The sequence below is a fragment of the Cygnus atratus genome, chromosome 3 (assembly GCF_013377495.2).
Source record: "Cygnus atratus isolate AKBS03 ecotype Queensland, Australia chromosome 3, CAtr_DNAZoo_HiC_assembly, whole genome shotgun sequence".
Classification (NCBI taxonomy): Eukaryota; Metazoa; Chordata; class Aves; order Anseriformes; family Anatidae; genus Cygnus; species Cygnus atratus.
Window position 1 is genome coordinate 74,745,952 of NC_066364.1, and position 24,785 is coordinate 74,770,736.

Sequence of the window (24,785 nt, forward strand, 5' to 3'; positions counted from 1 at the left end):
TCTAAAATAATAATAGTTTTAGAATGACATCTTTGACAAAAAAAATGCATATGTTTGTAATATTGACATATGCTTGTATGTCTGCCAATAAATTAATTGAAATTACTTGTCAGGTGGGCTCAGCAGAAATGAAATCGTGTAGATGGTTAATGCCAGGGAAGATCTGAGTTGAAGCCATTGGTAACTGGCTGTGCTGTTGTAATAAACAAGAGCCGTGCTGTTGTAATGAACAAGAGAGTCGCCAGAGTTTGCACTTGGCCATCTAACCAAACTCTGCCTATTCCAAAGTTAGAAAGAAATCTGCTCTACACATCACATTTCTGCATTCAGCACCTTTCGCAAGATTAGAGAATACAGTGAGACATGAAAACTTTTTGTTTGACTAGCAGCAGGTCTCAGAAAAATGCTGCACCTGCTGCTTAGATAGCATCACTGCATGGGAAACCTACTGTTAGAATGGCACTGACTTCACATCAGCGCTCCTAGCACCTATATTTGGGATGTCAGTCTAAGAGTCTCAATTGTTTGCCCAGTTGAGAGCACTGATTAGTGATTCTCGCTTTGCAGATTTAAGTGATATCTACAACCCAAAAAATAGCTGTAAAATAATCCAAGAAAGATACTTGCACTTTGGAATCTCAAACGTAACTGCACAGGGAGTGGCAAAAAAAACTCATTCTACTAGGAACTCATTAGGAGTAAAGTATTTTGGCATGAATTTCTTATTGCTAGAAAATGGCAGCAGTACATTTGAATAACAGGTTTACAGAAGAATAATGGGTGGCATTTTCAGAAATTCATAATTCCATTACTGGCTTGGATTTGAAGGCTTCCGACCTTAAATGTGATTAGTTCTCCATAAGAACTCAGCACAGAGCTCAGATTTAAAGCAACGGTGTTTGTAGGGAAACGTGTTTTTAAAAACTTCTTTTGTTAATGGAGATAAATGCCCGGCTGCTTTTGCATGCATTTTCATGGCTTACTTATGGTGACAGAAATTTAAGTACAGGTCTAGAATTTAGTGCGTCAGTCACAATAATGCATACATTATTTTTTGTACTCCTCGTAACTGACATGTGTTTGCACTGATAAAGGTGGTTAGTGGCTGTGGCATGCATCTGAAACCATACCAGTGATTTGATTCTGAATGGACAACAGTGTGACGATGCAGAGAAGTGGCAGTTATCCACATTTGAATAAATGAAGGGAAAAATTCAAAAACAGATGAGTAGAAAAAATCTACTAGCAATTTCTCCTTAGAATAATATCACTCTCCCAGTTTAGTAGAGACATTCTCAAAAACCCAATGAAAATCCTATGGAATGACTCCTCATAAATAAAACCACAGTGGCCAAATGTGTCCCACACAACCAATAAGTCTAACATATAAAAAGATTTGCAGGGCCACTTTCTTGGCTGGAATAAACTAATATAGCTCTTGTCAAGTTGATGGAGCTACATAAACGTGTGCCCGCTAGGGCACTGCTTGCCTACTACAAACCAGCAGAGCAGCAAGTATTACTGCTTCTGTGGGAAGTACTGCTACCACTACGATACTGGAGCAAGTGATATATTCCAGATTGTTTTTCTGTTGTATTTTCCTGTGAAAGGGGATATCCAGAGTTGTGGAAAATTTTAAGCACCTATTAGTAATGCAGGAATATAACTGTATATATATCATCTAAAAAAAGAAGATCCAAACCCTTAAAATAGTCTCAGCTATTGACACAAAACTCAAAACAGCATAACGTGAAGCAGTCTGCTAGTGATTTAGTGGCAGCAGCAGTAGATGTTATGTAAGGCTTCTAATTCACAGCACGCTATATAAATATACATCTCAAAACTGCCCTGCTAAACACCCCAAATTTTTACTTTAACATGTGCACATGCTGCCATGCTGTGACTAAAAGGGCAAGCTCCCCAGGAGCACACAGCAGATCACCACTGGAGCTCCCAGCATGGGGTGCTGGCATTTCTGGTGGGGGACATGGCGCACGCAGCAGTGGTGGTGGCCAGGCACTCACCTACCTCTCTGCAGCTCCGTGACACCACGCAGCTGGGGTTCTTGTCACCACCCTGCTGTGTTACGACTGGCTTGAAAGGGGAAGGATTTAGTAGGAATTGAAAGATGTTCTGGTTTCTTTGAGCTTTAACTAAAATACATGTGTGCTTCATTTGTGTAAGTGACATTCATGTGAAACCAGAACATCTGTGCCATCAGCCAAGGAAAAGAGGCATGCGACACTCTCACTCCAACATGGATCAGAATACTTATTACATTAAAAACTCAAGCCAGGCACTTCATTTTCCACTTCTGTGTTACTAGTTCTTCCTCTTGATCCCGCTCTGGAGCTTAATTTCTCTCTTATTTTTACAGGTCAGCTCTGTTGTTAGTCCGCTCCTGTGTATGAAGAGGTTTTAGCTTTGCCCACTGAATCAATCAGTGCAGATTGTGTGGACCAGACAACAGTGCAGGTGGCACTTCACTCCCACCCAACGCGACCATTAGGTATGTTCCTCAAATGCAATCTAAGACAATATTTCTCAGAGCTATGCTTTCAGGACAGCCCGTTATCAGCTACTCTGCTCCAATAAGGGCCAAAGGCTCTGGGTTGTTGCCTACCTATGTCTCTCTGTGTTTCCTTTGAGATATTGTGTTTTGCCTGAACACAGTCTCTTCCCTGCTCCTCTCTTTGATGGCCCGTGAACCTTCTGAAACTCTTCCTCCGTGCAAGGAATGATTTTCCTTTAGGATATTAATTCTGATTTGAACTCAACTAAACGTATACACAAACATCCTCCATTACAGACTTCATAGAATACTTTCTCTGCTTCTAGCCCTGAGGTTCTGAGTAATATGTAATGCTGCTGCTTTTCTATTTCCCTCTGTAGATGTGTGGTGGAGAACACCAACTCAGAAAGCTCTCAAAATGTATAAATAACTTGACTGAAAGTGTAACAAGAGCTCTGTTGTACCTTGGTGGGGAAGAGCTATGAAGCAGAGAAGCTTGCTACTGTCCTTAAGAAAAATAAGAAACTGAACCATAGAACAAATATACTTTTTCTATGTGTATTGGGTACTTAAGGATTGCTTAGAAAATCATCAGTATTACCCGTGGATGAAACAATTCCTGAACAGAATGGATTCAACATATATAATAGTCCTTTGTCCTAACAGTGGGCTTTTTTGTCCTTCAGCTTGCACATCCCTTGTCTCTTTTACTGACTAGCTGAAAGCAAATTATATTTTCTTCAGGGGAATTTAGGGTAAAAATCTCATGATATTTTAAAATGAGGCAAGCTCCATCAAAGTATAATACTGAACTCTTTCTCTGTCCAGGAAGAAAGGATCAGGAGAGAATATTTTCAAAATCCTATTTAACAAGTCTGGCCAGTTTTTGCAAGTCCTTTTACAAGTCTTTTGCGTGGAAAAAAATCGCCTGATTCTTCCTTATTAATGGTTATTCAATGTTTTCAGCCTTGCCAGGGTGGACTGAGGAGTACAAAGGAGAGTATTGGTACAGTTCTGTACGGGCCAAACCTTGCTGAAAATGGTACGGTAACTATATAGACAGTATGTGTTTATATTTGCTGGCTGCAGTTTTGTGAAGGTATTCGTGTGTCTGTGGCTGGGTAGATGAATTTCTTCTTCTGGATCTAGTTATGCCATTAGCAGATGTTACAGTCACCAGCTGTCTGCTACCACCCACCAGCTGGGATTTACAGCCTTCACAGCCCTGCCAAAGAAAGGGTATGTGTGAGCACTCCCTAATCTGCTTTGGGTAGAATTAGCCCCCCTAATGTAAATTGCCTTTTTAAACAGCTGAAATTAACCTGGGTGACCTTGTGTGAGGAGGGTGCCTGTGTTTCTCACATGGAGCTCTCCATCGCTACAAGTTGCGAGATTTGAAAAGGGCAAGTGGTAGGAGGTGACAACTTAACTGCTTTGGCTGTCTGGAAACTGAACAGCCTAAAAGAAAGAGTGAGAGAAAAGCAACGGAGTGAGAAAGAAGATGGAAAAGAAACATGAGATGCGGTGACGGGAAGAGCTGTGACTGGCCTGAGGAGGAAGGACGGCGCTCTGGCCAGGGCAAGCTGGAGCAAGGAAACATTTTGCTGCTGCTTGAGGCTTCCTAGGCTGGGGAAAAAGGACTTTGTGCATCTTTAATGAACAAACAACACTGCATTAAAACGTTTGCTTGGCTCTCACTTGATTTTTCCTCTTAAGTGAAGCAGGACACAAAAGCTCCGTCTAATTGCGTCAATAGAAATGGGCAAGAGTAGTCCCCTCCCCCCATCTCCGGTCTTGGGGAAATCAAGCTAACCGTGACAATGCTGGCACTGTGCTTTAACCCTGTCTGCACCACTACCATGGACTGAAAAAAAACCAAACAAATAAATAAATAAATATGTCCATTTTATTTTAGTGAATTTATTCCACTGGAAAACTTCCACTTGCACTGGGATCAACCTTAAGTATTGGGAAGAATTCAAGATACACCCTGCAGCACTCACATGGGTATAAAGGAGGTTGTGTGGCTTTGACTGAGAAGCTTTGGTGAGCTGTGCTGCAGGGGCATCAGGGATAGCTCTCCTTGGCTGCCCTTTTTGCCCCCAGACCCAAATGAGACGGTTGCCTGCCTTTTCTTCAGCTGCCCCAAGTGACCTTTCCTTGAGCTGAAACTGAGATACAAGAGTGAATTGGGGCAGCTGCTACAGTCCTTGTCTCCGGCTCTGGCTCCAGCAGCAGAAAGTCCACCAGAAGACCAGGGCAGAGGCGTGGGCACTGCAATACCTCAAGTGGCCACAGCTAGGCTGCCGGTGTGTTCAAGAAAGCAGGGCAAGTGAAAGCGACTTTTGACCAGCACCAGGGAACATAGATGGCTTTGTGGAAAAAGCAAGGAGGAGAACAAGAGCTTATACACTTCCTAAAGATGCTTTATTTCCTCCTACATGGTTCAAAGTTTTCTCTAAAACCTATCTATAGTATTAATCACATTAATGCATTAATCACATTTAAGAAGAGATCCATATAACAGCATGATGCAATGCTCCCTGTAGGAATCTCTTTTTATTTCTTTTTTCTTTTTTTTTTTTTTTTTCATGGGGGGAGAGATGAGCAGAGGAAGAAGAATTAACTCCATGTCTCTTTGCACACTGTTTCTACACCATATGTATGCATTGAGTTTCATATCTGAAACTGGGGGCACCAGTGGTGGAACGGACTATAGCTGGGATACACGTCCCTTCTGAAAAGAGATGGCATAACAACACACACAGTGATTTTAAACTGACAGTTTCACCTACAATATTAATTCCAACAAAAGTATCACAGAGATAGAGCTCTGCAGTTCTGTGAGCTGGAAAATGTACAGGTTTCCATTTCAGTAATATTTTCTTCTAAAAATAAGTCCTATTCATGCCAAGCATCTGTTTTAATTTGGTTCCTTTTTTGATGTCAAATTATTCAAGCTGGATGAAAATCACTGCAGAAAGGCTAACATTATTTAAAAAGCCATGGTATAATTTTACATTTAAGATGTCTCCAAGGAGTACTATTCCAAGCCTAATAGTTTCTGAGGGACTATTTGCTGTGCTATTAGTTCTGATTAGCTCCAGAGATCCACTCCCCCCGTCCATGCTTAAATCTTTCAGAAAAAAAATAATAATTGTGAAATGAATGTTACAAGAAACAGGACTAATTAGCACTAGTTTTTTTTTGAAATAAGCACTGGCCATCAGGCCAAGCTGTGTGGGTGAGGCATTAAGCTTTCTGCACACAGAGCATGCCTGTTGCTGACTTAGCACTCCCGAGCTGTCGGCTGCAACCGTAGCACTAATTAATCAGCACCTACGCAGTTGCACACATTCTCTAAGCAACACAAACCCCAACAAAATTTGTTTCGATAGCACCTGTGAAATAGTAAATCTCATTTTAGAGAGAAGTCTGCGGTTCTGGAGGCAGAATAGCTGAGTGGGAAAGGCTCTGCACAATTTTAGCCGGCTCTGCACAGCCCTAGCACACGCCTGTGGATCAGACTGATCAGTTTCCAGTCCACAAGATGACTGCAGTGCTACTCCCACCTTCTTTTACAAAAACCTTCGGGGACAAAAACCAGTGTATCATATTCAGATACTACAAAAGGGGAAAATTATTACATCAATATGGAAGACAAATACAAGAAACAGTTTAAACAGCCCCAAAAGAGAAACAGAGCCGCAAAGGACCAAATGCTGTCCAAAACGCTTAGGTATTTGGCAAGCAAGCCAGAGAAAAGAAACATGATATTATTCAGCTGTAGGAAAACTGCTGCCTGATCTTAGGTCTCAGAGAAGTTCCAGTTAGGACTGAGAAATATCATCATCGCGCATTCTTCAAAAGCTCAGCAACGCCAAGGAGAGAGGCACTGCAAGCTTTGTGAGCAAATGGGAAGCAGGCTGCAGTAATCCTTAAGCCAGAGGGAACACACAGCCACTGCACATCTAAGATTTGCTCTGAAGCAAAGTTTAAGAGGTGGTCTGCCCACATTTCTGTGCTTCTATCTGCCTCCTCTGCTTGTTTGTTAAGACTTAAAGAACATCTTGATCCCAGTTAGACAAATGTCAACAGTCAGCAATGGTGCTTGCTGCTACAAACAACGTGGTGCTTGTAAAAGTGCTCAAGGCTCTCCTGGCTCTCTGCCCTGCCTTTTTCCAAGTCTTTCAAGCAGAGACCAGCACTCTGCACTGGTCCATCCTTTCTGAAGTTGCAGCTGCAGAGTCCTACCTGTTGAAGACGTGCCCCTCTGAAGAGCTGATTTGTGGTGACTGTACCTGTGAGAAATCTCAGCATGCTCAAATGAAACCAATAGGTAAGTGAGGATGAATGAAGTTTGGCAGGCATTTGACTAAACCCAAATCTTACAAAATGAGGACGTTATAAAATATGCTTCGTTGCCTCTTGCTATGGTGAGTGAAATTGTACACAGCAACATCCAGCATGTGAGACCCTTTAATAAAGTTACTCAAAGTGGGACAGCCAAGGAAGCCTTTGAAATACCCTCACATATACAAAGACCCTCACAGACAGCTTTCTCCACTGCACTTCTTTGTTATTTCAACCATTTTATTGCAATCAGTTTTCTCTCTCCATCGTACCTGGAGGATGCCAAGCTATGCTCTTTGTAAGCACTCTTCCTGTACCCACCATGGTTTCCCAATTATATTTAAGGGCTTTCCATGCTAGTTCTTCCAAGAGTGTTAGATGAACAGCTCTCTGGAAAACAACCCTACGCAAATCCAAAGCATCACAGAAATTTGTGCCTAAATCTGCTCTGAAACCTGTATGTCCTACATGGCACCCTACATCCAGCTGAGTCTGTTGCCACTCTACAAGCTTAAGCATCCTTCAGACACTGAAAAGAATCTTTCATTGAAGTGTCTGAATAATAGGATTTCATGAATCCTGGCTTAATATACCAAACTTAATGGGAGAATGTGGTAAACGTTGTCCTGGTTTCAGGTAGGACAGAGTTAATTTTCCTCCTAGTAGCTGGCAGGGTGCTATGTTTTGGATTAGAATGAGAAGAGCACTGATAACATGCTGATGTTTTAATTGTTGTAGAGCAGTGCTTACACCAAGCCAAGGACTTTTCAGCTTCTCGCTCTGTCCTGCTAGCGAGCAGGCTGGGGGTGCAGCAGGAGCTGGGAGGGGACAGACCCAGGACAGCTGACCCAAACTGGCCAAAGGGGTATTCCATACCATCTGACGTCATGCTGAACAATATATAGGGGTGGCTAGCCGGGGTGGGGGGCCGGCTGCTCGGGGATAGGCTGGGCATCGGTCAACGGGTGGTGAGCAATTGCATTGTGCATCACTTATTTCGTACACATTATTACTACTAATACTATTATTATTATTATTATTGTTATTATTTTTCCTGTCTTAATAAACTGTCTTTATCTCAACTCACAGGCTTCACTTTCCCGTTTCTCTCCCCCATCCCGGAGCGGGAGGGGGGAGGGTGAGCGAACGGCTGTGTGGTGTTTGGCTGCCAGCCGGGCTAAACCACAACAACGTTCTCTCTAGTTTATCAAGGTAAGGAAGGGTCTTGTCGTTCTGACCCTGCATTTTGTAAGGCTACATCTCCACTAATGACAGATCTGACTTCTGTGCATTGAGAGGGAAGATGCCTTGGTCATCCTCTTGAAAAGTCTGTTTTACCAACAGGTCTCATGACCAGACTTTTTCCTGAAACTCCCTTTTTTTAGCTTCAAGACATTTTGTCTTGTCTTGCTGTCTTTAGCAGCTGAATTGTTGTCATCCATAATTTATACCACCTTAAAGATATTTATAGATTTTGATCACATCCCATTGGACTCATCTGTTTTACATCATATAAATTTATAACAGTCTTGATAGAAATTGCTTTGCAATTATTGCATATTGTCTGCTATTCATTTTTCAGATTTTCTCTAATTTGTTTATAATCTATTTTAAACCAAAAATACCAAAATAGCACCATCTTTACTTTTTTTGTTGTCATTCATGCTTTCTCCATTCAGCACTAATCTCCTGACATAACCATAATATAGGTTATGGGGAAAATGTTGTAGAGCCAACTACATAGTCAAGCATATCTGCCCACACCAACCAACCAAAACCAAGCAAACTGAAATCATGAACATCAATAGAAGGGCAACATGAAGTTAAAAGAAATTATGAAACAACTCTGGTATTCATACAGCATTTGGTGACTGTCACTCACTGCTATTATCGCATAAATAGATGTATATAGCAAGTGTAATTACACATGCCTGCTAAAAACAGCTCTCAGGAGTTACTGACTTCTCTTTATTGATAGCATGTTGACATCACTTCTCCACTGTTATAGCATTTTTATAGCTCATTAAAATGCACCTTCTCCCCAGTCTGCACATCCCAAAACACAGGGAGATAGATGTACTTTCACTATTTCACGCTCAGCAATTACCAGAATTATATACGAACTCTAGGATTTACTAGGTCTCCAGCATAAACTAACCTGTATCTCAGAGGCAGACACAGACTGCAAAATTTAGCTTTGCTCACAGCTGGGGAACATTTGGAGCCAAATAATTGGTTAGTACATTACAGAGATAGGAAAAAAGTCATGAAATTCACACGTGCTTCGAGATCCAAATTCCACTGTAGCATTGGCATCTGCAAAATTGATCTTGTCATTTGGGACTATCTCTACCGTATGCTTTTCCTCCTCAGCGGAGAGAGAAGTGCATACCCTGCCCTTTTATCCAGACATTTGCCCTGTCTCTAACAGCGTGTGAAGAGTAAAGATCTGCAAGATTTAACCATGTAGGTAGTCTTTTGACCTGGAAAAGAAAGTACTTGGCATCAAATTGTTGAAGCTGGCCCCTATCCACCTCTGCATTGTTTGGGACAGACAACATATTGGGGGTAAAATAGGCCATAGCAGCAGCAGTTTTTACTTTGGCTATTATTTTCCAGTATTCTCTCCTTGTGGGGGGAGAAGTCAATCTAAATCCAGCTTGAAAGCTTCACTAGACATAGGGATCCAAGCTTGAAACCAGTGCAATGATTCTAAGTAAAGAAAAAAATTATTTTGGAATGCATTAATTGCATCAAATCTCTGGCAGATTTTGAAAAATCCAATTCACCAAAATCTCTAGCATTTCCTTTGTTTTCTGAAACAGAGCTCTTAATCTGTTTAGGTTTCCATCGCAGACTTTTCTTCCATCCACAGAAATCCCTCCCATCTGCTCTAGCATCAGTCTCTTAATTAATTGACTTATTTTCTTTAGATACTCATGCGATTGAAATAGTTCGATTTGATTTTCCTTCGCTTCTGATCTTGCTGTTACAGTTGCACCCATTTGATGCTTGTGAATGTGATTGACATTGCCAGTTCCCTTTGTTACTAAAATCATTATGCCTGGTTTAGTCAGGATGATCAAAATTCTAGCAGAAGAATCTGAAACACATTAGAGGTCCATCAGAGAAGTACTTCCCTTCCTCACCCCCCAAGTGTTCTTCTTTACACCAGTCTTATAAAACATTCAGAAGAAGGAACAGTATACTTACTTGTATTTCATAACTTTATACTTTAACTTGAGAATGGGATGGAAAAAAAGCCTAAGAGTAAAATTTTTAAATTGCCTCAGGGTATGTACATGCAGTAGAATATAATGGAAAGATTTCCTAAGCCCCAATCTACCTGCACTGACCCAGACAGGTTCCTACTACTTTTAGGGTAGACTCAGTTTGCAGGAAATATAGCTGCCTGTAAGCTTTTCCGGTGCATGGTATTGATATGCTCACAGCAGCTTAGATGTGTTAAGTCTCAATTCTTAAATATTGTATTTAGAAGCCTGAGGGCAGTTCTAAAATAGACATAGATTTTATCATTAGCATTTCGTTCTTACAAATGACATGAAAGGAAAGGGGAGAGGTTGGAAGAAAAATCTGTTCTGAAAGTTGAGACTGGATTTACAAAGGTAGCTGGGTGTCCAAAGGTGCAGAGAGGTGTCTGCAGGGATTTCCAAAAGCCTCTCAGTGAATGATATGCCATATCTCACTGAACACTGAAAAGAATTAAATTACAGTTCTGTTCAAGTGTTTTTATCATGCCAGCAAAGAAGCTCTTTGCACTGCTAAACATCTAATTAGCTCTATAAGATGGCCTCCAATTAGTTGCAGATGGCCAGCAAAAGCAAAAAGGATGAAATGTTTCTGAAAAATACATGCTGCTTCTGGATTAAGAAAGGTTTTGCTTTTCTGTGTGGATTTTCTGGCAGTAGCTCTGACTCAAGTTACTCTGGCTCAGTACTCTGCTGTCTCAGTGTGGCACTATGCAGCGATAGTAAATAAGGCCTGGTGAGTGGCATTCTCCATGGAGGGATTATTTAACCGGTGACATTACGCGCTTCTTCCTGCGGTGATGCCACCACGTCATTTCCTAAACTCCTTCATCATTGCCAGCGTCCCCTGGGGAGAAGGGATGATGCTCTCTGATGTGTTGGCAGTCACTGCTAACAAGGGAGCTTTTAATGAGCTGGTACCAGACAAATGGGGAAGCTGCCTATCATACAAACTATCGCTGTAGATATTTTTTCCTGTGACTGTTATATATTAGGGAGCATGGAGAAAATTGTACTTACTGAAAGATATCAAAAGAGTCTAATTACAGTGATTTCTATAGAGAAAGTTAAAGGATGCGTGTCAAAAGGGACTGATACGTAATTATGATAATGCCAGTTGCAACTCCTGTGCTATCTAATTACTTGAAATGGGTGGCATTGTGCAGTCATTATGAAAGTGAGCTACTTTGATAGCAAAATGATATAATCTTGATATCAAATAGAGATAAAAATGAAAGGATAATAAAATTAGTATATTTATATGAATAATAATCAAACAGGCAGCAGTCAATGTGCAAACAGAAAACCACCAACCGTCTCCAAGCCCAAATCTGTGCTACACTTCTGACTCACTCTGCGTCAGAAACTGAGATGCTGTGTGTGTTGGTAGTCAAACTGGTAGTCAAAATCAAAAACTACTGGCATGACAAGAAAAGAGTAGTGAGAAGTGGAAGGAGAAAAGAATAAAAAGAGAAAAAATTAACAGAAATGGAAAAGAGCATAAACCTAGCAATCGAAGGGCTAACCTCTCCTGGGCCTGGCTTTGGGTTTCTCCACGGGTTGAATTTGCTCTAGATTCTCTAAGGTACTCCAAACCCACAACCACTGAGTAGGTGCTGGACCCTTTTGGATTCAGGCACTTAGACATCTTTGAGGATAGAGGTCTTTGTATTTTGGTTTTGTGCTGTATTTGTATTACACTGATAAAGCCGTCAGCAGTACTTGATATGCATGAAATAGTAAAATTATTAGTTTAATTTAACTCACATTTTGTTCACCACAGATGTCATTTAATTGCACGTAATCCATACCTACTATAGCCTAATGCCATCTGTTCACAAATGAACTGGTCACTGGAAAACTAATTTTTCCATTCGTTAAAAATGAAAATCCTAGCATGTTCATACACAAGCCCACGGACCTGCTGGTAGGTCTCTGCTCCTAATTATGGTATAGCCTAGAAAAATAATCTGTCATTTGAACAATGACATCAACAAATTGTCAATTGTTAACTGTTCCCAGAATTTTGTGGGCACCGCTTGGAGAAACCAAAACTTTCAAGGGCTTTAATGGACAATGCACTATCTTCAGTTTTGTCATGGAAAATAAGACTGAATAAAAAGTTTAATATTATTCTATTGAATACCTGCAGCTCACTTATCTCATGGACTGCAGTTTGGATCACTTTAAACTCTCATCTTCTTATTTAAAAGCACAGACACAATTTCATTTAAAAACTAAGTTTGCATATTTTACTACAATTTTTAAAATACAAAAAATAGAGAGGCAGTTGACTACAATACTTCATTTACTGCAATGCTGCTAAATATGTTTCTCTATGTACTGATTTCAAGGAACTACTTTTTGTCTTATGCTCATTTAAGCAATCTGTTCCCATGAGATCACGCAGAATGAAAGGATCTGACTTAATTGTCTGTGTCTTTCCAAATTCATTATTCTAATTCCTCATTTAATCCAATCTTGCCTCTTTTTGGTACAAGAACAAAATCACTAAATATGTTTCTAGCATATGAGTGTTTTAATTAGTACTCTTTTATCCCAAAGAAAATTCAGTGTTTGGAACTTTTCCTCTGAGATGTAACCTCATGATCACTTGCTACATACACTAGACTTTTCTGCCCTCTGTAAAAGCTGCACACTATTAACCAACAGCACTTAACAGAGGTTGTAATTTAGCCCAATGACTGTGACCTTCCGAGCAGTTCTGCTGGAGAGCCATTCTTTCCTATCAGAACAGATTCCCTCCTACATATATCCTTGCAGCTTCCTGGCTGCTGGCTGCTGTGACATATAGTATTGCTTGACCAGCTCTGAAGTTCACTGATTTGTCTTTAATATCCAACTAATTTCCACTGAATTTACATTTTGAATCTCCACTGAAGCTTGTCTTTTGCTCCTTTGTGTAGCATGCTGGTGCTGAATGTCAAGAAGACAAAAGGAAATCTAATTATTTGAAGGTGACTACGTTTTTCACTGGCATATCCCTCTTATTACAAAAAGAACTGCAAGAACTAAACTTAAGAAGAACAAAATTCTATTTTGCAATCAAATGGAAATCAATTTTGCAATCATTTTATATGTTATTTTGTTTATTTATGATGATTCAATGTAGGATCTGTTAAAAATCATATCTAGAAGGCAAAGAACATGGCTGGAATGATTAGCAGGGTTTCCATGCTAGACTGTAAAGGTTTTTTCCATTTTACTTGATGAGATTTAGGTGTGAGAAATAACATAAGACTTACCATTAACCCCCTCATCTTTTGAAGGAAAAAAAAAAAGCAACACTGAGGAGAAATAAGCCAACTAAATATCCACTGACCACACGGCTGCCCAGGCAGACAGAGCAATGTCAAACCACATTTCTGGCACCCGCCGGAAGGATTTCTTACCTTCACCGCAAACTCTGTTTCTGTTGCTTTATGAACACATCTCTTGCACACTGAATAGGAGCCAATTCCTATGTCCTCCTTGATCTCATATCCATCTGTAAAGTGAATATTGTTCCCATGTAATTGCTACAGAGAAAGACAAAATAAGGGAATCAGGACATGTGTATGTAAACACACGGACTAGCCTAGTCTTAAGGAAGTGCTTGATCTCATCTTCTCCACAGAAATCTCCTGTCTTGGCTGGTTTTCTAAGTCCAGATAAAATAAATAAATAAATTAATTAATAAATCCGAAGCACTTTACCTAAGCAAGTGTATCCCAGCTCTTTTTACCTCTTTTCAGTCTGTAAGATGGAGTTGCTCATGTAGAAGTAATGGCAAAAAAGCAGTGATTTTCTAAACTATTTATGGAATGCAGACAACCACTTCCTATTAGAAATTCACAGGGAACTATGGGCCCAAATCTCTTGGCAAAGCCACAATTCTTGACAATATAAACTTGTTTCTAATTAAAAAATACTTAGAAAACTAATTTCTAACTGAAGGGCCAGACAACATAAACAGCTAAGAGCTTCACAGCTTTCAAAACAGATACACCTCATATGGGTTGTATCTCCAGTCCAATGGGGGTCTTGTTAAGAATATGTTTTACTATGATTTCAGTGTGAGAGAAAAATTATCACATTAAGTCAGTATAACTTAAGGAAATATTTTTCTAGTGAAAATAATAGGAAATGCTTTACAACTTCTTATTTTATTATTGAGAGGTATAAAATGAATTATGGCACCACTAGTTCATATGCCCTTTCGAATGCATTTGAGCAGGTGGATCGGTTAGGTGGTGATGGCTTCCCAAAGCTCAAATCTGAGGCCTTGCTGTAAACTCCCTTTCAGGACTCAAAAAATGACCAGCAGCTCTACAAATCCTCTAGGATCTTCTCTCTGAAAATGTATACTCCTTAGTAAAGCTCAGAACCTTCTAAGACATGTAACCTTGAAAGACATGCACATGTTAAATTCAATACATTTTTACACACAAACAAAAAGTCTGGGATGTAATTGCTTGGTTAACAATTCACTTAGTAGTGCATAAGAGAATCTTTAAGAATAAACTATAAATTATTAAAACAAGCATGAAAACTGATGCCACAGACAGGGACTCTCCCCTTGAAGCAGAGTACCTCTCACTGTGGGTAAGGGAGGGAAAAAAATTTTCCTTGTGGGAAAATTTGCTGCCCTTTTAAGCAGTGCAGTTCCTCTCCCATTTCACTGCTCCTCTGATCTGTTGAGCCATTTGTAGCAATTTATTTCTGGTTTACACTAATGGGAAATTACAATAACTAGAGAGCATGTCATAGGGGAACGACAACAAGAAACCAAGTGTCTGGCAATTGTTCTTCCCCCATCAAGACACTCTGGGTTATGTGAGTACAACCAGGCTCTTGTGCAATCACAACAGGAGCAGAGTGGCATTTTACACCCAGAAGCTTGGGCTCCATGTGTGTGGGAGCCTACAGGAGTTGTTCACTAAGCCCCTCTGCCAGCACGGACTGTATCACACAGTTCAAGACAAAACTATTGAGAATGACATCATTCACTGAAAAAAGAGCACTCCGTCACCTGCCCTGTATGCACAACTGGAAGAGCACTTCAGGTATTCAGAAGTGCATTTCCTTTGAGCTGTGATAAGGTGTTATCACTATTTCATTTACAGGACAGTGGAGAACGTGAATATAAAGATAAAAGCCTTTAGAAAAAAATATCTCATTTTCCATCTCCTACATGCTGTGTGGAAACAAATGAGGGTTGGGTAGCTGTGAAATCCTGAGGCAGTTTAAATACAAATTACACATATGTATCTGCCCATCAAATGCAAAGTTTAACATCAGCGTCTGTACCTGCACAATTGGATGAACAGTGATTTTGTGCACATCTTGCTGTGCAGGCTCCTGTACCAAGTTAGAGGCAACAAAGCTGAACCCTCTGAAAAGATGATGAGCATTGGCACTTGGAGGAACACCTGGGGAATCTGCAGAAGGAAGAAAATGACTTCATGAGCTGCACAAAGGATTAGAAAGTAATGGCACAGCACCTGCAATAGACAAAGTCACCCCTGCCAGTCAGCAGCAGACTGCTGAACTGGAAGACACGCATGAATCCAATTCACCTCCATAATCAAATCTTTGATGTGCCTTCTCTGTCCCTTTTCTCTGGATCTGAACAATGCAGGGATATTGTCTGCAAGGATCTTGGATACAGAGGTTTTTTTTTTTTTTTTTCCACAGTGTCCGTCCTTTCCGGTAGGAAGCACTGCCTGTGCCAGGACTATGCACAGAGAGAGAAGGCACAGGACAGCGAGGCAAGGGGAAGACGGATGACTCTAGGCAGTGCACCCCTTTGGCTTAGCAGAAGCTCTTCAGGGAGTGGAAAAAAGCTGTGGGATGCTTTATCTGTCCTTTGTGGCACACTTTGACTACAGAAATTACAAAAGCTAGAGTGTAGTGTGTGTGAGAGAAGAATGCAAAAGAGAAAGGACGTGAAGCAGGTGTAAAAGCCCGATGCTCCAGCAGTGGTGGTTTGCAGTCTCATGAGGGTCTTTCTGGAGCAGCTTTAGGAGCTGGGACCTACTCTAGCGAAGAGGCTGGCTGGCTTGTCCTCAGGTGAAAAAACTATCTGGGGGTGTTTTAACTAACCTCCCCCCTCAGCAGAGGAATGTCTGAAGTTCAAAGAGCCCTGAATTGTTCTGCCTCTGGAATGAAACAACCAGAGACCAGTCCCTCTTATCTATGCCACTGCTGACTGAGAGAAACATCCCACCAAAGTAAGAAGAGAAGAGGTGCGCTTCACTTAAAATTCTGAAATGCTTTGAAGAAATCTTTCTCCCCAGTGTATGTTCTGTCCTGGGCATTTCCTTAAGCAGTAAGAGCACCACTACAAACCATTTATGGGTAGCTGGCTGGGTGTTTTGAAACATATGCTGTGCAAATTTGCTCATCTTCTAGTTGTTCTTTTCTCCACTCTCCTTTGTATTTCCTCCAATGCAACATGTGATTTACCATGATGAGGTTTAGTCCTTCTGAAGCCATAATATGGTAAAAGTAAATTATCTGCCCAGAAATAAACAAGACTGAGACTGCAGCTAATTCTACATCTCATTACAAAGTCTCCTCAGCTTTAACCGGAGTCAGAAATAAGCACAGCAAGTCTGACCTCACTCCAAAGCATGTGAAAAAGCTGTGTGTTTTTTGGTAAAATGATGCAGGCTATTTGTTTATCTCACTGTGTTGATGCGTACTGCCCTTGCAAATACACGGATGAATCACGCCAGAACTCTTGCATCGCTGGGTACTTCTCACAATGGCAAATATACTACAGCAATTTTCCAAGAGAGATTAATTAAGGGAAAAAATATTTGCTTTGAAAAAGGAATTTTAAGATCTGAACACTCCTGATTTTTAGAAAAGCTGTGATCCAGCTCCAAACCACAAATGCTAGGTCATCTTTATTTAAAATAACTGTTCCTTCATAATTTCCTGCTAATCTCTTTATCAAACACTGTAAAAGAGCTACTGATTAGTTGGTGTTCAATATAAAATATTCATCACCATTGACTGATATGCCCATCATATGAACTAAATGTTAAAACACTAGTGTTAAATACAAAACTGTTTTTAAATCATGTTAACTAACTGTGATAGTTAGGAACTATAATTTTCAGTCTTAATAAATCCAGAATCACTTCATATATCTGAATTAGAGCCACGTGCAAACACCAATCTCATATAATGGTTACCTTCCTAACTGTGAAAGCCATAATGCTTTGTCCCACTTGAGCATCTCACATTACATGATTTATAAAGGGTTCATAAATCTTAAGTAATTTACATCAATATGCTTCACTAGGGTTAGTAAACATTATTTTCTTATTTGCAGAAGAGGAGATTTAGATACCTGAGGTGCAACCTTACATACTTTTTCTCATCAGTAAAGCCAGCCTAATATGTCTTGCTGGTTACGGAACACTGCCCCTTCACTTAAAATAGCACAGCCATTTGTGGACTGAACTCTAAGTTGGATCACCACAATGTCTTGATTTGATCCTGGTTCAAATCACCACTTATAACCTGGATCACTTCAGTTTCCTGCTTCCTGTTAGGCTCAGGTATAGATAGCTGAGTCAACATAAATGAAATGTTGGTCCACAAAGGTGGACTTCAGAAACCAGAGGCCAGAAAAAACACCTCCAACTCAGATGAATCCCTGAGAAAAGTTAATGTGAAACTATACCCATATCGATGAACTGTCAATATCAGAAACTGCATCTTTGGCATCCTCAGAGGAGAGCTTAGAAATTTGCAGAAAGCTGTTTCAACCTCCAGGCCAAAGAAAGCTTTCTGTGATAGAGCAAACTACAAGACTAGCAAGGTACTGGATCCAGAACTTTGACATAAACCTCACTCCAGGCAGTAGAGTTCATTCATAAAGACAGACTTTGTGTGTCTGTGCCTCTCCTTGGTAATATACATGTGCTGCCAATCTGCAAGGGCTTTTCTATTGCTCTGGAAGTGTACAGGAACTCACAATTACACCCATTTGGAAATTATAGGGTTTAGTTCTCAGGCCACTTTTCATAACAGCATGAAGCAGAAGCCATGGCAGTCCATCCCCCTACTCTAGCCCCCACCTCAAGACAAACCTTCTCAGTCAGTGTTTTGCATGAGATACCAAACTGAATGAGGCAATAGCAAGAACACATACAGTGTAAAATATAATCCCGGACATCAGCACATGCATGAAGTTCAAGGGTTTTTATGGCAGCACAATGGATGACGTGTGAATTTCCAAAACAATCCAAACTCTTAGCTTTTCTCTGAGACTTTCCAGGGAAGCAGCCTACGCTTTTCTCAAGATCAAACTAACTTTCACTCTTCATTACTTTAGAGAAATGGGCATATGGGTCCTCTGAGATCTGAACTAAAGCTAAAATCAGAGGTGTGAAATATATTTGCCTTGTTTCCAAATAACCAGAGTATAACCTCTTTTTTTTTTTTTTTATATAGCTTGTGTAAGACTGCACATCCTCACCAAACAAACAAACAAATAAAAAAACACAACCCCAAATCAAAACACCCTAGGAACCAAGACTAGAATCCATGTCCAGCAAGAGGCAATGTTATAACTGGGATTACCCTTCTGAGGTTACTAATATTCTTGTTTTGATATTTTGTGCAACAACCAAGATATACTGCACAAAAAGTGATATACTTGTTAGAAAATTGAAATTATAAGAGCAACATCTTCACTGCAAGAATTTTCTAAATATTGTAGACCAAATTCCCTTTTGGCATAGCTCCACTGATCTGAGAACTTGGTGATTCTCCATTACTGTTAACCATGTATTAACTTCCAACAGTCCACAGTCTATGTCATTTCACAATTAAAGATAACATCTATGGAATATGTATTTAAATACTACCCTGCAGAGATTCAAGGTTCTTTGAAATTGAGGTAATTTAAAACAGTTGAGGTAATTTAAAACAGATAAATTCAGATAACATAAGCAACAACAATAGAAATAAAATAGCAAATCAACTATTAGTTTTACTGTAAAAATGCAGACATTAATATCTGCAATGTGAAGACGGTAATGTGGTAATGTGAAGTTGGTGAAACGTTTTATGAACTTCTTTTCTTAGAAATGCAAACCACTCTTTGCTTCCTGCTGAACATTGCAAAATCCAGCAATCCTATGGGTGATAAGACTTTTTGCCTCAGTTGGAATAGGGAGGAAGAGGATGGCTGAATCACTAAAAAGATCAGTCACCCATGTGCCATTGCACTAACCTGTGGGGGTCCGAGATGTGAACTCTGGATCAAAATGAAAGGTGTCTTCTGGCCGTCCCACTGCAGGCTTGAAAGGTGGCTTGATTTCTTTCCTGTATAGTTTCTACAAGAAGAACAGACCACAGTCAGCAACGTAACAACAAACTCTGTACCTTCAGTACCCACATATAGGCTCCCCTTTTTTTATCATGTTCTTTGTCATCTCAGTGCCATCCTTGCAAGACTGACAAAGAAGATGATAAAGCCACAGCTCTGGCTCTTGCCTGACTCGTAGGCTTAAAATCTGTGCCCTGGATGGTCCCTGCAGTTTTTACTTACTAGAACCTGGAATAAAAACACAGATATTTCTGGTTGAACATGGACTGACAGAATATTCTGGCTGGGGCATCTGAAAATTCATTGATCTTATGGGCAGGGCTGGCACATGCAATGGTAGCACCAAGAAACTGCACGTGGGTGAGTTCAGCATCAGAGCAACAACAACGAGCACAAAGAACCGCTAGGAAGTGGTGACTGCTTTAGCATTTATTAGCATTTATTATTTGTCAAGAACGAGCAATATGTTGGGTGCTCTGCCAGATGGAGCTGAGCAACAGGCTTGGAGCTCACAACCTAAACAAGCAACTTGTTCTTTTGGCATATCTGGTAAAATGGTTTACAGATGAGGATTAGAAGAATTTCCCATCAAAACACAGTGGGAAGAAAGCACTGCAGATGGGTATGAAATCACTGTTAAAGGCCTAAATGTGCTTGCGAAGAGGAGGAAAAACAAGGAAAAAGCTGAGGAAGAGGGGAGTGTGTACAACAGGTAAGAACTGCAAGGTGAGTGAGGGGCACGTAGGGGAGCATGTAAGTAACAGTCACCATATATGCATGGCAATACTCTGCCTTCATTACCAGGGATTTTCTGTCCTCTCTACTCAAGCTTAGCAATGGTTAAGAAATTGCTTCACTGTGCTCCTTTGCAAGCATTCATACACACACACGTGCACGCACTCTGGGAGATGAATAAACCAAGGCTCAGTATGTCTGAATCTGACCTGAAGCCTACAGAGGTTAATGGAAAGAGTCCTATTGATTTCAGCAATATTGCATCATCTCTGCTTGAACTGGCAAAACCTGAACACCATGCTGATGGCAGCGTGGGGGACAGAGCTCACATTTGACTCCCTGCCCCACATTTCCATCCCTAGGCTATGCTATCTTTCTAGCAATGCTTTTGTTCTCAGATTTCAAAGAGCTGAATTAGTTGCCACAGACAGCCCCCAATAATTAACATGTCTAAGAAAAAATATGACATTTCTTTCAAACTTTTAGGTCACGAAATTGCTAGAGAGCAATTTTATGACTGCCTGCAATATGTATTTTCAGGTTAACTCTTAAAACAACTTCATAATGAGCTGACTTTTCAGAATATTTAATGGAGATTAATACATGCTTGTGCAGTTCTTTGCATACAGGAAGAGTCTTTTAACTCTGCCTTTTTTTTTTTTTTTGTGGTGAATTAACTTCTATAATATAAAGCAAGTGGTCAAACCTAAGATATATATACATCAACATAATTTAAACTTCATTTTGCATAGATTAATGGTTCTTGAGGCAGGACATTCTACAGCATAGAATTAGCATTACCATAAAGCAGATGTTTGTGGCTGAATTATGATTCCTTGGAAAAGCGGAATGGTGAGGCTGGAAAAGACTCTGCAATAATTAATGGCCATTTCACCATAAAAAAAGTTCCTGCTTGCATAAAACTGCTCCATATCTTCTGAGAGAAAAAGAGATGAATAATTGCAGTGAGCCACAATGGAAAGCCAGTCTTCCAAATAATTAAAAGCCAGTTGCAATCTTAAGCAGGAAGTGTCACTCATCAACTGAAAAGTATCAACCTAGTAATTAACATATACGTTTTTCTGTCTGCACAGAGCTTTAAAGGAGCACTCAGCACCTACTGAGGGTCTCTCTGTTGCTAGGAAGTCACCTTGCGAAAGCTATTTGCTTCCAGCTTCCCTTTATTTAATTCACAACTGCAGTCCTTTTACTACAGAAAGCAATATGGTCACACACACGCTTCCTTTTGGAATTAAACGTACCCCTCATCCTGTGAGGTCCAAAAATTGGAAAATGTTTTACAACTGTACATCATTCGTGAACTGCACTCGCTCTTGATTATTGTAACCATATTCTCCCTGGCCTCTCAATTCTGCATCCCCCATCTGCAGTTTCTTAAGTGCTGCTGGATCCACATTTGTGTTTTGAATCCCTAACCCACATCCTACACTACCAAGGAGGGATTTGAGGTTCATCATGACTCACAAGACACCTAAAGATGTGTAATCACAAATCCGCTTGTTGGGAGGGGATGGAAACAAAGAAGTTTCTTGTGTGGGAGAAAGGAACCTCCTCTGAGTGTAAACTGGACGACACCCTTTTCCATTTCCTTTTCTACTTGCAATAAAAATTGTTTCTGGTGTTTCTGACCAGACGATTAGGAACAGCAAAAGGTAAACTGCCTAAAACATTTTTCCCAGGCTCTTGAATCAGGTAGCTAGATGAAGTCATTGAGGAACAAGAAAGAGCAGAGCAGTATCATCTGTGGGCTTTGCCACCCCACACTTGCTGCACTGTCCTGAGAGAACCAGTACAACCAAAGCCAATTCTCTGAGGCAAACTAAACCACAATGCAGAGTTAAATGTGAAGGCTTACTACAGGCAGAGCACATCTTCCTTTAAATGTCCCATATCTTGTCTACTCCAATATGCAATGTGACAGAAACTGACCTAAGAAAACAGGAAGAATCACAGCCATTGTCTTCCATGTGATCAGAGAACAAATCTTCTCCTTCTGGACTTTCCAAGAATATTTCTCATTTTACATGAAATGTATTAACTTATTATCTCTTACCATGCTCCCAAAATTATTCAGGGCTGATGGACCACATTAATCTCTTCCCACATAAACCAACCAGAGTGGCAAATGACATAGCAAGTTAACCTTGAAATCTTTGAACAGTTTGGTGTCAATCTGTGACAGAATTGGGTGCCTCCTGCTCTGAAGATGTTTCTCATTGTAGCTTGGTTAAGCCAATGTCTGGCTGCTGCCAAAAGCCCACATGCTTTCTCTGCTTGCATTGTGCCTGCACTGGCATTCATTTGACATTGATGTGTACCAGGATTTTCACAGAATTATCTTTCTACTGGCATAGCTTGCTGAACTTCTTCGTCACAGCATCGGACAAGAACCAGAGATAGTGCAAAAATGGAGATAGGAGGCTGCTGGTGTGCACAGTGGCATGGTACCATGCTTTTGGTGCCACTGTAATTTCAGTTTAGCTGGACAGTAAAATAACATCCTCCTTCCTTTATGTGCACTGTGACTCCTCTGAGTCACCTACACCTCTCTGACAGGACTCTCATGCTGTGCTTTCTGGCTGAACTCTCACAGTCCCCTTTGGGACCATTTGTAAGTGTGCATCAAGGGAAATGTACTGCAGCCCACAGGCCAGGCTCAGAGCAGGGACCACAGACAAGAACATGGGTTGCAATCTCCACGTGGCACTCTGGCAGCTCAGCAAATGCTGAAGCAATGTGAACTGAAACGTTTCTCTTTTGCTAAGTCAACATGTGAATATGTAAAATACAGGAGTAAAAAAATCTTTCAAATTGAATTTATCTTCAGAACCTTGCAACCCACAATAAAACACGATATTTCAACATCCTTTCTGATTTGTGGGTAAAGAAAAAAAAATTCAAAATAACTAATTTTCTTCTAGGTCTCAATGTTGCCAGATCCTGGATATGAGCTTCATCTGAACACACTTCATCAGCTGGGAATACAGGTAATACACCAAGGAGACTGGTAACCAAATGCTGGACATGTGTCTGTCCCTTGCTATTTATAAGCAGTTAATTTACCATTATCTTTAAAAAAATGCCGTCCTGAAAAATCCATAGAAACAAATGCCTGTATACGTGCCTGGAAAATGTCAAAACCCCCAAAACAATAAAAACCACCCCCACCCCCCATTAAAAAAAATATAAATAAATAATAACAATAAAAAAGTTTAATTTAGTCGAAATCTATTTAGTCATTTCCTCAATGGTTTCTTTAATGAAAATTGAATTACTACTTAGACACCTTCCAGAAACTGAAAGATGCTACCCTCCACAGTGACGCATTCATAGTGTGAGAATAAACTCCCTTGATACATACACCTGTCACGGAAAACCTAATAAGCAGACAAAAGGATAAACTACCTCCTAAAATGTTTGTCCTCTTCTAGATTAATGGCACAATGTTATTGCCTACAAATGATAGAGAAGCTAGCAGAATTCAGACCTTGGGATCAACTTTTGCTGTTTGCAAAATCTGCAATTAAATAATTCACAATTCCAGATCAGTTTGATCTCTGATTAATATTGGAGGAAGTAGAACTCGTGTCCGCTTTCTTCTCACTCCTTCCCAGCTGTATTTGACAGTTCATTTTCTAGGATGTCAGTTGCTCCAGTTCCAATTTAGCCTGTCATCTAAATAAAAACCACTGCTTTAGTCCCAGTCCTCTGCCCGCAGTCTGCAAAAACAGAATTCATTTTTTATTTTCAGAGAAAAGCCAGAAATTCTTTAAGCATGACCTGGAAAGAAGAAACAGAAGTACAAATACCAAGAGCCAGGCTGTGCTTTCTAAGATCCACTGACTGAAATTATCTGAGGTCAACCCAATTGGGGCCTGCTTGTCTTAGGGAGGAAAGGGGTACATATGTAGTAAGCAGGTAAAACTTGGAAGGAGCTGTGCACCTAATCTTCTCGGGAATCACAGCCTTGATCATGAAAGACAGTTCATTCGTTTAACACAGTATCTATCCAGTTTGCATCACATACTAAATGCCTTAGAGCAGTAAGACTGATATTTGCAGAAACCTTCGTCTATTTTTGACCCTGCAAAGTGAGGACTTAGGGTTTTGTTACTGGGTGACAATAGCCGTGAAAACAAGACTCATACAGAGATTAGCTCATGACAGTTTAAATTTTGGCATAAATACTCTATATTAGACTGTCCCCAGCTCATTTAGTGCTACCTACAAAACACAAACTACATCTGGACTGAAAGGCAGCACCCCAGAGTAAGGGAATGGAGCAAAGATATTGTGGGAAAGGACTGGAGGAGGATGGTTTTCTCTAGCCACATTCATGTTTTCCAGGCTTGTACCTATTGTTTCTGCTGTACTTGGCATGAGCATCTGCAGCATCATAACAATACTCTTCACACTGTATGTCATTTCCACTGCATTCACTGCCTTCATCTGAACCAGACACTGTGTCTGGTTGTGTCTGTTTGAAGACAGTGAGAGATGGGAAAAAAGTGGGAAATGACTGCCTCAACAGGTAAACATTTCA

General features: G+C 40.3%; 1 protein-coding gene across 2 annotated transcripts in view; it reads right to left on the bottom strand.

Moving 5' to 3' along the window:
- The window catches only part of RPS6KA2 (ribosomal protein S6 kinase A2), a 224,036-nt gene that overhangs the window by 19,199 nt on the left and 180,052 nt on the right, over positions 1-24,785 (bottom strand). For both annotated transcript variants that reach the window (XM_035539012.2, XM_035539011.2), the window contains exons 12-14: positions 19,391-19,493; positions 15,445-15,575; positions 13,548-13,673 (exon numbers count right to left, since the gene is read on the bottom strand). In XM_035539012.2, coding sequence (XP_035394905.1) covers positions 13,548-13,673; positions 15,445-15,575; positions 19,391-19,493 — 360 coding nt within the window. The remainder of the gene's footprint in view (positions 1-13,547; positions 13,674-15,444; positions 15,576-19,390; positions 19,494-24,785) is intronic.